Consider the following 14,973-nt stretch of genomic DNA (forward strand, 5'->3'; position numbering starts at 1 on the left):
CAAGTCCAACAGTAACCAAGACCATTTGAGCCAATCATCCTAGGTAATTTTAGGTAGCACATGTCCAGTTAAAGACAGAGAAATTTTTCAAGGTATCATTCAAACAAAAGTCATTGAGCGTGTGCTACAGTATGATGAAAATACACACTCATAAGTTCCTAACAAGTAATAGCATATTGCTATGATGTTTAAATAAGTAACATTAACTAAAGCAAAAAGAAGCCAGCTCATTCAGTTTGTGAAAAACATCCTGAAGGGAACTGAGGAAACCTCCATGGTTTGTGGTATCTAAAATCAAGACATCCATGCACTCAAGGACAGTGCACAGATGAAAGCCCTGCACTGGTAACCTATCAGGTAACACAGCTAAAATGACAGACAGATGAAAAAAAAAAAAACACCAAGGAAATATTTAAATACCTTTTATTCTTTAGTTCGGAAGCTACAGATGATCACTGTAGCACAGAGGAATGTATTTGGAAATATCTAATGCTATATTAAATATCTCAGATGGGGTTAAGAGAGCTTTAAACAGCCAACTAGATTGCCTAGTAACTTAACCCAATTTGATTAACTTACAGTGCCATAAGATGGCCTCTCCCACCTACATCCAAAACAGTACTGTTACACATAACAACCAACCATGGAAAGCTGTTGCCCAATGTATTTTGCAACAGGCAAGGGTTTAGATGAGAAAGCAATTTGCAATGTTCAGAGCTCAGTCACTTGGTCTTGGCTGACATCTAGTGGAACTAGAAGGGGTGCCTTCAGTGTCGAGCCTTGAAGTGTTTGTTCTTCCAAGGCAGACAGAATTGTCTATTCAGGACACCTCCATTGACAGTATTTATTGCAATAAATTGCACTGTGTTACAGTTGGGTCTTAAAAGAGACTAGAATTTTAAAGAAATATAACAATTTTGTCCTTTCCTCACTTTCCAATAGACAAGGCAGAAGTTCTGCTCTAATTCTGTACCTTCCACAGAATTCACCAACTCAAATGCTTTTTTGAGCATTTCCTCTGGAACATAAGCAGAGTCACTGACAACAATGAAAGGCACATACACAGGACTGCCAGGATTTGCATTGTTTTTGTCACCTTTCCAGAAGGCCTACCATCAATGAAAGTATCCCTTTTATTTTCAGTCAAAATCACATGCTTACAGGTAAAATAAACATTCCAGGGCTTTCATGGCTCAAGGCCCTGCACACAAATGTTGATGCACCCCCAGATCTGTCCTGCTGGCTTCTGTTAATCAGAAACCACTAACCCAAACAGAAAGAACTTGATATTAAAGCATATGAACACTAAACCAAAGTTGTAGCAGAGAAATAATTACTATTCATACAGCAGGAGCAACAACTCTGTAAAATCACCAAAGGAATTCTGCTTACTCCTTGTTTCATGTGGAAAACCTGACCCATGTAAAACATTTAATCAGCTTGATTCATCTGTAGGCCAAAAGGAGAGGTTTCTAGAAATGTAGTATTGCTTAATATGTGAACGCATAAGTCTGAATCACACCCTCTTTCCAAATCTCATGATTAATTTCAGCCAACAGGAAAGTACAGAGTACAAAAAAAAAAAGATAGCTAAAAATAACACACGAAGGCTGAATCTCAAGAGGCTCAGCTCCCAAAAAGGAACACTGTATCCTTTACAGCTAGGCATTTCCACTGCCTGCTCTCACACTAGCACTGCCTCACAAGGCAGTCAGTACCAATATGCCAGAGAGGGCAGGAATGTACAAACTGCTCAGCAGTCAATCACTTAAAGATATTTAGGGTGTTCACCATGAAACCTTCTCCTGATACTATGAAATTATATAGAAAGAATTTGAATACATGAATTTTCTTTTCACAAGTACTCATTAAAGGACATGTTTATTGTTTTATATGAAGAATAGTTATATGTATTTTTAAGTTCTACACAAAGCCACTGGTCTCCCAAGCTGCGAAAGTTTACCTGTCATCCTTCCTTCCATTTAGATGGGCTGAATTTTTCTTGCCTCTCTCCCTCAAAAATGACTGCATCTCCTAAATTATTGAGACCCCTTTTTAAGGAACATGACTACAAGAGAAGGAATGAGAAATCTGCAAGATTTAGAAAACAAGGAAAACCTCTCAAAGAAATGGGTATTCTACTTAAAGATTTCAAGGTATGTAGCACAATTTAACCCACTCCACACATGAACAATTTAATCTATTGCAAATTACTACTTTGAATATATTGTACTTAACTGAAAATTATGCTCTTCAAAACAGACCACTCTAAGGACATAGACAATGTTGTTCACAGAACAAAGGAAAATGGAAGTCAGATTGAGAACTAATATGCTCGTTTCCTAAATTAGCTTCCGGGAAGAAACTCTGTTCTACTTCAGACTTAAAGCCTGATTGAGTATTGTAAACTATTTGACTGACCAAAAGCAGCAAATAAATTTTTGCAGCAGGTTTGGCAATAGGAGAAGATATTTTACAGTTGACTGGAGAAACAATTCCATATGCAGCATTAAGCAATACTTCAAGAAAAAGTAACTGCAGAGAGATGCACACAGAGACTCCCAATCAACCCTGACACTGCATAATTGTTACTGCAGCAACTGTGTCCTCAATTAATCCGAGCTGAATGACTCTCTCTCACGTTTGCAGACAGCAGGGCTGCGCTGCTATCAGACCACACACTCCTGAGAAACTTACTGAGGAAGGAGCAGCCAGAGGTGCCATTGCTATGTGAACTTCAGAGTAAGCTGCTGGAGCTCTGCTACAGACACAAGGACTGCCTGGTGCATTTCTACCTGCAAGAGCCATTCCTCGTTGCTGCCCTGCAGAACATACAGAATAACCACTCCAGTTTTGTCATCCACACTTCCTAGTAAGATTTCCATTAAACAGCTGCAATCTGGACCACACAAGCTTCTTTTTTCATCGGTCTCTTCAGAGACAGCCAACAAGACAGAATCTGTTTCTTTGCAAATTCTTCTTATTTTGGCTTAAGGGACACATCAGCTGCTCAAACTAACAACTCTTGAAGAGCAAGCAAGAATGAAGAATGTATCTTATTCATACTCATATTTACATTAATTTTGTGCAATAGAGAGGAAATCTAGATTCACATTCTTTGAGGGCTTTTTTCCTGGGGTTAAATCAGCTTAGCTTTGCAGCATAGGACTGAAATGCACAAAATACCCATCAAAACTAAAAATAGCCCAAGTGAGTTTTAGGTGGGTAATATCCAAGTACTTGTAGCTGGAACCTGCACAATTCCTGATCATGGAAAGAAAGTACTGTCAGACATTCATGAACATGGAGACTCTGCAGATTAGGAGACAGAGGGATGCCACTGTAAATGTACTGATTTAACTACTCAGTGACTAAATTAAGAGTCAACAATTCTTTTGCAACAGGTAAAAAGAGATAGGAACTTGCAAAGGTTGATCCATGATGTCCCTAGTGACTTCCCAGGGAGACATCAATATAGTGATATAAACCAGAGTTCAACTACATCACTCTTTCCTGAATGAAGGCTGCTCCCTTCAGCTACAAGTAAGCAGAGATCATGAAGTATCAGGCACACACAAGAAAGACTTTCCAAAGTGCTCCTTTGCTTCAGACAACATCCCATTTCATCTGCATCACTATACTGCAACTTCACTGGTCATTTATTCATACAAATGTTGCTTAGCTACTATGCCTGCAAAGAACAGGAAAGACAAACTCAGGCCTAGATAGCATATACTCTATAGAGCATCAGAGTTCAGATGTGACCTTGGCTCAGAACCCAACCTTAAAAAGTAGTGATGTAGCTCAACACTGGTCTCCAACTTACCACATTTTTGAAGTCATCCTCTGCTTCATCGAATTTCCCTTGCTTAAGCAATAAGTGTCCTCTTTGTAATCTTGCCTGAAATGAAACATAACTTTTTATTTACAAATGGGAATAGAGCAAACTATGAATACAAGTTTCATTTTAGTACAGCTAACAAGCTGAAACAGGGATCATGACACCCATTCTTTGTCTTTTTGATTTAACAATGTTCTTGTAAGGCCTCTTCAATGGCAAAGGATTGCTCTGCACCAGAACTGAGGGACAAAAAGCAGACAATTTTTATGAAAAGAACTCATGTAAGAAGTTTCACAAATCAAAGTGAATGTGACTTTCCACCACTTTCCTGATTATAATTGCTTACATATTAAATAAATAGCAGAAATAATAAACAATTCCCACATTTAATTATTTCATTAAACTCTCAGAATAATAGAAGCTACAGTAAAAGGAAGTGATTTAGAAGACTTTGATTTCTAATAAGAATATTTTCATACAACAGTGAATTTAACATTTGCTCCTTTATTGTCAACTATACAGGACATGCCACTGCCCACAAAAAAGGGAGGTGAGAGAATCAGTTTGAGAGGACTTCAGCATCAGTTTCCAACTTGTGAGGCAGTCTCTGCATATAGTACACAGAATGGAGAAAGGGGTAGGCAAATCTGAGCTTGCAACAGTCACACAGGAACAGCAATGAGATTAGGACAGTTACTGTGGAGAACAGATACCTCAGATCTAACGCTGATTAAGAGAAAAAAAACCCAGAGGCATCTGTGTGCTTTCTTCTCCCTGTCCCAAATGGCAAAGCCTCGGTGAACAACCAGAATAACCACAAGTGAGAGAAGTGTTTAGTATAAATCCATGAACTTAGTAAAACTAGTAGTTGGTCAAATAACTGTCTAGACTGTACTCAACATCGTTGCAAATTAAGGCACATACACCATTGCTATTATTTGACCCACTTTAAAGTCCTCTGAGGGACAATGATTCACTATTCCTGTTGAGCAAAGTCTGAAAAAAACCCCAAACCTTCTTTGAAGCAGTTCTTTTTTTTTTTTTTACACTTGAGCAATCTTCAGTTCCAGTAATACTTACTGATGTGAAGTCCTGCTTTAATTCAACCACTTTACTTAAATCGCGAATTGCCGCTTTAGATTTGCCCATGGCTAAGTACACTGTGGCTCTTCTGTAATAAGCAATGTAGTTCTCCGAGTCTCCCTCTGCAAATGAACAAACAGTAATCAGAATACTATCTCAAAGCTACTAAAATTTCTGGCACAGTGGAACTGTAATGACTAAAAATATATCAACCATCTGCCTTTTAAGCCACTGGAAACAACGGTATACATTAATAAGACATAAAATCTGCAACATTATGCAAGCAGTATTTTCTATGCAGTTTAATTATTTAACAATAAAGATTACACAAATACTGTAAATGCCAAATAATTGAGAGTGAAGGTCAAACGTGGATGTGTTCTTCAGCTTTATATGGGAGAACAGCCTCTACATACTAATAATGCTTTACCTCCAACTACAGGCCTACATTTGAAAGTACATTAATTCATCATTTTCCAGCCCAGGTGCTGATCACCATATCAGACACATGAAAATACTCCCAAAATTACTAATATGTTAGTGCAATGTCAACACAGACACTAACTCTTTATATCATTCATTGAAATATCAGCAACTTCTTTCCTTAGTAGTAAAGTGGGCACCAGCATTCCCTCTCACCAGCAGACAAATGCACACACTATCAACATGAAGGCTAACTTCAGGGCCCACACATTCCATGTAGTCTCCTGGTCAAAATTCCAAGATCCAGCAACTTTAACACTCTCCAAGCTAGCACATACTCCTGTACAAGAGGCAAACATCAGTCTCTGAAAACAAGAAAAATATTCTTAATTTTCTTCTGTATGCAGTATTTCACAGAAACAGGTGACAGTTACTGTGGGCTCTCAAGGAAAAGTAACCCAGTGTTGGAATACAGAAAACCTTTTACTATGCTATTAAAAACATAATAATCAATCCAGAATTTGCAGACAAGAACATCCATATCTGAGGAACAGAAGTAGTATTTTTCTTCCTCACATCATTTGAGGTTAAAGTTGAACTTCAAAATAAACGGAAGAAATAGCACCACCAAAAATCTTATGCTCAGCAACGAAGTTTCATAGCTGGCCACCTCCATTACCAAGAAGAAGCTATCTGCACTCTTCCTCTACAGTATCTTGGTTGTGGAAATGCTGATCTCCAGAGCTGAAATTTAATAGGCACTCCCATGCTCTATGCCTCTTTGTATGTCAGCATTATAAACATCAAATAAATTCAACTGTTACTACCCTTAAAAAAAAAAGCAGCATTGAGTCCTGAAGATGAAGGCTAAGTACTAATCGACAGCTGAAATTAAGAAACTTGATTAATACACAAAGGATGAAAGGCAGGAAAGAGCTAACAAAGAAAGCACATTTCAGCACCAGATGATTATCTGGTTTTACCTCAGTACTCCAGCAACAGTAATGAACAGCAATTGACACCCAGACAGAAGGCATAAGCTGGGATGGAAGAAAGAGTAGAAAATTTAACTGAAGAGAGGTAATATGGACAGCAGTTTTCATCTATTTCAGATGTTTGCAAAAAAACCAAAAATAGACTGCCTGAGACAAGACAGAAAAATCTATTTACCTCACAGCCTACAACGATGCAGTACAGCCAGGAAAGAATTCTTACCTCCTCACAAGCACAGTTGGCAAATCATGCTTAAAATCTTTGCAAAAAGGCAAAATCCAAAGAAATCCGATGAAAATGAGGCAATCAGGCTAAAATCAGCATCCAAATAAGAACCCCATAAAGGTCACAACTGAGGTGGTCATACCATATTTCTACAAGCTGCTCTAGCACAGCTGGCAAAGCAGTGGGTTTCACCCATGCAGGCACCTCACACCACTGCTGCCTCTACAACACCACCAGGACCTGCACAGCCACACACTGAACTGGTCTCCTCACCAATCCAAGTTCAAGTTTGCCAACCAGTAATAAAGGAAAAAATCAGGCTGCAGCACTAACTGTGCACAGACCCCACAGTACATTGCCCTAGCCACTGTGCACTAACTGTGCACAGACCCCCCCCTTTGGCAGCAACATAGAAACCAAAGGAATAACAGATTGCATCTAGGTGGAACAAGGAACTTCCACAACAGAAAAAAAGGGAAGTTGCCTCCTCCATTCTCTTTATATAAAGGAAGTCTTGGAGAACGATTTTGGAGAATGCAAAGAAAATATTAATAACTCAGAAGCAAGCCATGTTTCATTTACATCTCACTATTAAACCAAGGCATGAGTTAAAAAGTATCAACAGTACGACTCATCAATGTATAACATATCAGTAATATTCTTTTCACAGAGAAAAAAAATGCACTTGTACACATTATAACAAAATCCAACAACTTAAAACAGTACCATGCAATTAAGAAACCAGTGTTAATGGACACTGCTCTTTACTGGTGCTGCCTCTATGCTTCAATTAAAGGATTTTAATCAGCTAAGTTGCTTTAAAATTCTTAAAAGCAAACATTTAACTTCTCAGTTTGCTGAAGATGCAGAACACCAAACAAGAACAAACTCACTGTCTGACTACAAAAGAGGGACGATTTTGCTCTCCACTGCCAATTCAGTATCTCAAACATGAGAGCAGCATCAGTTTCATTGAGATACCACCTACTTCAAGATTTAATTAAGAAAAAATAAGAAGAGAGAAAGTGACTATTTTAAACATTGAATTTTTTACAGCACTGGATAGAAGAAAGCATGGATAAAGTCAGCCTTTCAAAGACATACTCATACTTTGAAAAACATCATAAAGATGAAAACTGATCTTGATGGGATTAGACAGACAGGGAATACCTCATCAAACAGTATCAGAGTCAATTATAATTCCTCTCATACAGCTAGCTTCTAGAACAACAGTGACTTAAGTGTTTATGAATTGTGTAGTTAATTTAACAGTTTTCTTTTATCAAAACCAAAGCATAAATATTCTACTGCATCTCTGCTGGCTTCTGTCCAAACTGCTGTATAAAGATACCCCAAATTCTGTGATTCATGGAATGCAATTTGCAAGAAAGCAGGATATTTAATGAAGCAAACAGTGGGAAGAACCCACCCAAAGGTATTTCAGTACAAGAGTCACCTCCCTGAGATACATACCTATAGCTGCATGAAAGTGAGACAAAGCATCTGCCAGCTGCCCAGCAGCCAATAACTTCTTCCCCATTTCAAGCTGTTTTTCTACTTCTGCATTTATTCCACACTCAGCTCCTTAAAGAAAAACAAAAAGATGAAAGTTCTGAATGAACCGTTTGATTACAGCAAACACATACAGTGATAATACAATACATGTAACAAACCATTATTGACAGAGGCAGAAGTCACATCCTCCAGCATTTTAGCTAATCTCAGAGGTCTTTTCCAACCGAAGGGATTCTGAGATTCTGTAAAGCACCCTGCAGTCTAATAACCTCATAGTACGTCCCAATTAGGATGTGTCAAAGTACAAAAGACATTGCTTTGCACCCCACTGTGACAAGGCACCAAATACACACCCACACATTCAGTAACATACTCTGACTTTCAATTCCAGAAGAATCTGGAAAGGGCTCATAACACAAACATGCAGCAAATACACACAGGTTCTAAATTAGAATTCATAACCCTGATAGTAACTTCATACTTAACTGAGAACTGTTTGGCTAGTTAGAGATTGGCTTCTCATCTACTACACCTGTCTCATCTTTGTAATTTCCAGGGCAAACTTTTACAGGACTGCAAGTTTAGACAATTAAAATTCTCACTCCTTTTTCCTTTAACCACAGCATGAAAACCATACTGAAGTGGTAAGTCTCTGAAGTGCCAGTTTGAGTTTAAAGCTAATAAATTGCTGCTGCTCAACCAACAGGGAAAGACTATTGCTGAGAAGAAATGAGCAGCCAAGTGCAGGTACATGCTGTACGTACATCAACTCAGCAACAGCTTTTCCATTTGTCCTGCTTCCTGCAGTCTTCAGATCAGGGCAGAATTCCACTACAAATTACCCACCAGCTTATGACTATTAAAAAACTTTCACACTAGAAAAAATTTCATTTATTAAGAGGATACCCTATGCCTAGATTTAAGCAAGGCAATATACTGAAATCCTGAATAAGCACATTATATTAAAACCCAATGATTTATAACTTATTTCACTCAGGTTTTGCACTGAGCTGATTCAGATAGGCACTTTAAATACAAAAATGCAGCAGCATTCCAGAGTTGTTTTTTAGAATCCAAATAAAAATGTTACAGTACAACTGATTGAAGGAAAATATATTCAAACTTCTCACAATGAAAAGTGGTTAAACCACAACGTATTTGTAATGAACAAACAGTAATTTCTTATCACCAAATTATCACGATTTTAGATGTAGGAGCTCTCAACACCTGGGACCTTAATTTATTTTTTCCTTTCTACACCATGATACAGCTCATAATTCTTTTGATTCCACATTACAAGAAAATCCTTGAGCTGTCTCTACTAAAATGAACAAAATCCTCTCTGCATCCACTAGAGAAAGTTCTGTCTGCTAAAAGACTGACAATAAGTCAGCACACTGGATTCAAGGGCTCAACTCAATTATTTGTTTTAGAACAATGATAGAAAGCAATTTTTTTTAATTAATGGAAATTACTTCATGAAGTCCCAAATTTCCAGTGAATATTTTTTTAAGTAGATGGACTTAAAACTGCCTACAACACAAATAATTATTATTTGAGGATCTTACAAAATGATTCATTTTAAAGTCAATTCTAGGCATGTAAAAAACGTATTCCCATTTTATGTGTCCAATTTGCAGCAAAAAAGGACATTCTTCCTTGCCCATTTCCCTTCACCAGCTTAAAGCTTCAATCATCAACTAGTCCAGTGTCCTTTAAAATGACAAAGCAAGTATATGAAACACAGTGAAAAAACCAAGAACTGAAAAAAAGCCTCACCACAAATTTCCCTGGCTTTGGAAGTATGCTAGCAGTAAAGCAGGTATAAAACTATAAACAGACTGAAGTATTTAACATGACCTAATACCAACTAAAAACTCTTAAGTTTCATCCCTCACGTGTTTCCCCATACACAAATACCTGAAATCTTTCAAAACTGGTCAGTTGGGAGTGGTATCCTAGAATTGGGCTATAAATTACTCTTTGCTGAACTTTCCATTTACTCAAATATGGGATTCAATTCCCCCAGTCTCAAGCATCCTTGTTTTACACTCAGTCACATCAGAATAGCCCCAAGAACAGATTTTTCCACAGTAAGATGTACCTACACAATGTAGTGTCTTTCAAACATGTTGTGTACAGTACAGTTTTACAGTTACATAATACCTTAGGTGGAAGAGCCATCTTTTTCCTTGAAAATAATGAAGACAATTAGTAAAACAATGAGAAAGGTGACCACTGAGAGCAAACAAGTAAGAAAAGCAGGAGCAACATGGATAAATGAAGAAGCAAATTGTGAAGTCCTCTAGATTCCCTGTAAAATACATTAAACACTGACATACATTAAACTATACATTAAACCTCAGCTCTGCAAGCTGCTGAATATCCTAAATTGGTGCATGAATCTCCAGAAGCAGCCTGCATCATCAGCCTAACCATGATGAAAAGTGACATTTACCGTAACTACTCAGGAACACTCTGCACTGACCTGATGGTTGAGCTGTTTATTCACAGAAATCTATGCTTATTCATTTTCTGGCTGTAGGCAAACAATTGCTCTAAATAAAGCAGCCCACAGTAGACATCTGAAAACTGATAACAGAAGCACAGGAGTCCAAAGACTCAAATTCTCTGCAACCTATTTGGGTACCTATGCACTCTTTGGTCTGGGAATGAGCCTAAGAAGTAAAGTTCAGCTGAGGAAAAAAAAAAAACACCAAACTCCACCCCACAGAGCTCTTTACAGCAGATAGACATTGGTGAGCTGGATACTACAGGCCCAGTTAAGAAGCATGCTCTACCAAGAAACTAAATTTACCCAAGAGATATGCAAGCTTACAACTTATTTTTAAAAACTTCCATGTATTTTAATTTGCATATAATTTCTAAAGACTGCCTAAATGTTAAATATTCACCCTGGGCCTCAAACAACCACACACATGAGCTGTTAAGTCAAATATTCTAGATAAGTTCAGAGCCTGGAATCCTTGCAAGTCTGAGGAAAGAGTCTAAGAGTCAAAAAAAAAAAAAAGGAAAGAAAAGGAAGAAAGAAGAAAGAAAGAAAGAAAAGAAAAGAAAAGAAAAGAAAGAAAGGGAAAAAAAAAAGCCAAAACAACACAAAGAAACCAAACAACACAAACCCCCAGACTATTTCCATGTAATTGGTACTAACTCTGACAACTGTTCAAGAGACAACAATCAGAAGGCACAGGGAAGACAAGCAGGTGCAGCTAACCTGTTTTTCCAGTTAAATACACTCACTTCAAATAAATTATAACTTCCTGGTAGGATTTTTGTTTTATTAGGGTAATTGGTGCTAATATGTAGGCACCTAAGTCTACAGACTTGAACTATATCCCTGTATAATCGGTCCCATCCACATTGCAAAGAACTCAAGAAAGCCTTGCAAGCTGAGAACAGCTTCAAGATGTTGGATTTGTCTACACATTCCTGCTTTCCCCCCTGTAGAATTTCCACCTACTTTTCCCTAAAACTTGCTCCCAAGCTGAGTAACAAGATTATGAAAACAAACAGAATTAGTTCCTGCTATGTACCAAAGGCAGTTATTTCAATGATAAAGCAGCAGCATGCATGTCATTAATCTTAACTGCATTCATCTAGACCTTTATTCTTCCCCCACAGAGGAGCTTAATGATTGCCTTATCTTGTCAGGAGAGTGGGAGATCCTGCTTTTGCAACATTTTTTTATCAGAATGACCCTGAATCTCAAGTCTGCTGTTATTTTTCAACAGTTTGGTTTTTGCTTTAGGTGTATTTGCTAACATGATTTTCAAGAATTAGACTGAACTAGGTAAGATATGGACAAACACCAACAGTTTCAGAAGCAACATTTCTGAGGTTTGCAAGGAGCCTCAGAGTATACAGTAGAGATATGTGCAACTTCCACCCATCAAGTTTTCACTCCTTCCGTTTGCAAAGGAAGTTGGTAAACACAGCAAAGACTGGCAGACAAAAAAAGCCCTACCCTCAAGCAGCCTTTGTATTTGGGGCCAAGGAAAAAACCAAAAAAGCTCCCAAACTTAGGGGGAAAAAAAAGGTGAGGGGAGAAAAAGAAATACTTAATGCTTCTGGTCTGACAGTAACTTAATTGGGTTCTGTATACTCAGAGCCCCTTTATTCTTCCCCATATTACATTTCCTTTCTTCTGCTACAAGGAAGGAGAGGGGGAAAATGAACAACACTCCTTTATTCCTCCTCAGTCACCTCTTTTTGTTGTGATTAGTGTGGACAAACAGCAGTAGAGAATGGATCTTCCCAAAAGAGGATCTGTGCCAAATTCATCACAAATTGAGGTGAAGAGGAGGAATCAAAAACGTTTTTACTAAGTGTATTTATCAACCAGATATAAATAGTATTCATTGCCATCAACTGTGAAATACAAAATTAATACAGAATGACTCTTCCAGATTCATGAATCAGATGACAAAAGACAGACTTCTATTATCAAGACATCAAGATACAAATTTAGATGTGACTATGAATACCTTTGAGCTCAAAGACTAGTAATATTTGTGAGGAAAAAAAAAACTTGATACTTAAATAACATAACCCCCCAAAAATTCTCTAACTACACATTCTGAAAAATTAACTCCTAAACTAAGAAGTTAGTGAATTCAGTAAATAAGATCCAGTACTACCATTTCTCAGTTTATTACTGTACACTACATCTTTATTAACTGAAGTTAAGACAGTGTCCCTCAAATTAGGAAATGTGCTAAGCCCAAACAGCCATTAAACCACACACCTGAAATAGGCTGGCAGCTCTAAATTAAGAATCCTCAGCAGGAGCACCACATTCTAAGAGGGGAAAAAAAACCAGTATACTCTGACAAAAGTTACTATTTGTCTTCTAACAATACTAGAATGCATATTAAAAAAAAAAAAAAGGCAATTTGACACCACAGTGCATGGTCTAATGTCTAATGCAGGGTATCTTTCCCACAGTATGTTCCTGTTGCCACCTGACCAGATGAACTATTTAATTTAGTGTATCAACTGAATTTTTAATGTTAACCTACATCTTCCTTAAGCCCATAGCCTTTTTCTGACTACTGACAGCTTCAGTTCCACTTCCATCTGCCACTGGCAGGAAAAGAATGTCCCTCAGGTGAAACCCTGACTGTAACCACCATTCTATAGCAGAGTTAGAAACCTAACAGCAGTCTGTGAATAAAAGTCTGGCTACACAGGTGTTGCTGGCAGGATACTATGAAAGTAAATAAGCTACACAAAGCACAGATAAGCTGAACTTCAAATACTAATGGAGAGAGGTGAAAAAAAAAAAAAAAAAGAACTAACAAGAACCCAACAGACCCAACAGAAACCATAACAACAAAACAAAAACAGAACCAATTCAACGCAACCATCAAAAGCCACAGCGAATCTCTAAGTGTGGTACTAACACTGCCTGCGGCTGAGAAGGGCAACTGGAAAAGCCTTTGAACTTCGGAACTACACGAAATCCACAAGGGAGTGGGAAATTCACGGCTAGCACAGAACGCCAATGCTGTCACCCAGCTGCACTCGAGGACACCAGGGCACCCGAGGCCTGGCAGTGGCGGGCGGCAGCCCCAGCCCGTCCGGGAGCAGGCCGGGCAGCGCACACACAGCGAGCCGCCTCCAAGCGCTCCGCCAGGATCTCCCACTAACCCCAACAGGTCACGGCAGGGCCGTGCCCTCGTTACGCACCCCTCGCCACAGCCCCGAGCGATGAGCTGGCAGCGCTGTACCTCCCTCCTCCCACCCCTGCCCGAAATATGCCCCCCCTCAAGACGACACGGGCCCGGGGAGGCGGCGGGGGAGCGTGGGGTGTATGCCCCGCCGCCATGGCGGACACCGCGCAGCCCCGGCAGGAGGGACGGAGGAAGGGAGACGAGCCACCGCCACCACGGCCGAGGGCCCGACTCCGACGGGCCACGGCACTGCCCCCCTCGCGACGCAGCCCCACAGGGACCCCTGCCCGGCTCACCCTGGTACTGCAGGTCGAGGAGCACGAGCAGGAAGGGCAGCGCGGAGCCCAGGCGCCCGGCCGAGGCAGCGGGGGACACCATCTCCTCCTCCGTGGCCGCCCCCGGTCCCGACAGTGGCGGCTCCGGGCCGGGCCCAACCGAGCGGCGGCTCCAGCTCCTCCGGGCAGGGTCGTGGGCGACGCTGATTGGCCGCGCCGCGCGCGCCCGCCCCTGCCTGGCGCCCGCCGCCGGACGTGAGGGAGCGGCGCGAGCGTGCCCGCCCCGGCGCGTCGGCCCCGCCCCGGCGCGGCGCCTCACCGAACATGGCGGCGCGGCCGGCACGGGCCCTCAGCAGAGATGCCGGCGCCCCGCCCCGGCCGCCCGCTGAAAGGCGCACGGGGCGTGTGCCTGGCTGCGTCTGCATTTCGTCTCCTGTCTCTTTGCCCTCTCCTGCCCTCTCCTGCCCTGCTCGTCTTGACATCCCTTGAGTGAAAAGTAGTTAACGATTTGCCCAGAGAATTATAGAGACTGAAAATCGGACTGGGAAATACAGCCTTGCCTTATCACAGAAGCACAGAATTTCCTGAGTTAGGATCCATCAGGGTCATTGAGTCCAACTCCTGGCCCTCCACAGGACATCCCAGGAATCACACCATGTGCCTGAGAGAATTTTCCGAACACCTCTTGAGCTCTGTCAGGCTGGTGCTGTGACCACTGCCCTGGGGAGCCTGTTCCAGGGCCCAACCCTCTGGGGGCAGAACCTTTTTCTAATATCCAACCTAAACCTCCCCTGACACAACTCCAGGCCATTCCCTCAGTCCTGTCACTGGTCACTGCAGAGAAGAGATCAGTGTCTGCCCCTTCTCTCCCCTCATGAGGAAGCTGTAACTGCAGTGGGGTCTCCCCTCAGTCTCCTCCAGGCTG

General features: G+C 40.6%; 1 protein-coding gene across 2 annotated transcripts in view; it reads right to left on the reverse strand.

The window, feature by feature from the left end:
* The window catches only part of DNAJC3 (DnaJ heat shock protein family (Hsp40) member C3), a 31,121-nt gene extending 16,881 nt beyond the window's left edge, over positions 1-14,240 (reverse strand). For both annotated transcript variants that reach the window (XR_004982623.2, XM_036407046.2), the window contains exons 1-4: positions 14,070-14,240; positions 8,039-8,149; positions 4,922-5,046; positions 3,827-3,901 (exon numbers count right to left, since the gene is read on the reverse strand). Coding sequence is in view for 1 of the 2 variants with exons in the window: in XM_036407046.2 (XP_036262939.1) it covers positions 3,827-3,901; positions 4,922-5,046; positions 8,039-8,149; positions 14,070-14,151 (393 nt within the window). In the remaining variant the exon portion in view is untranslated. The remainder of the gene's footprint in view (positions 1-3,826; positions 3,902-4,921; positions 5,047-8,038; positions 8,150-14,069) is intronic.
* Positions 14,241-14,973: the final 733 nt, after the last annotated feature.

This window comes from Molothrus ater, chromosome 2 (genome assembly GCF_012460135.2).
Source record: "Molothrus ater isolate BHLD 08-10-18 breed brown headed cowbird chromosome 2, BPBGC_Mater_1.1, whole genome shotgun sequence".
Lineage (NCBI taxonomy): Eukaryota > Metazoa > Chordata > Aves > Passeriformes > Icteridae > Molothrus > Molothrus ater.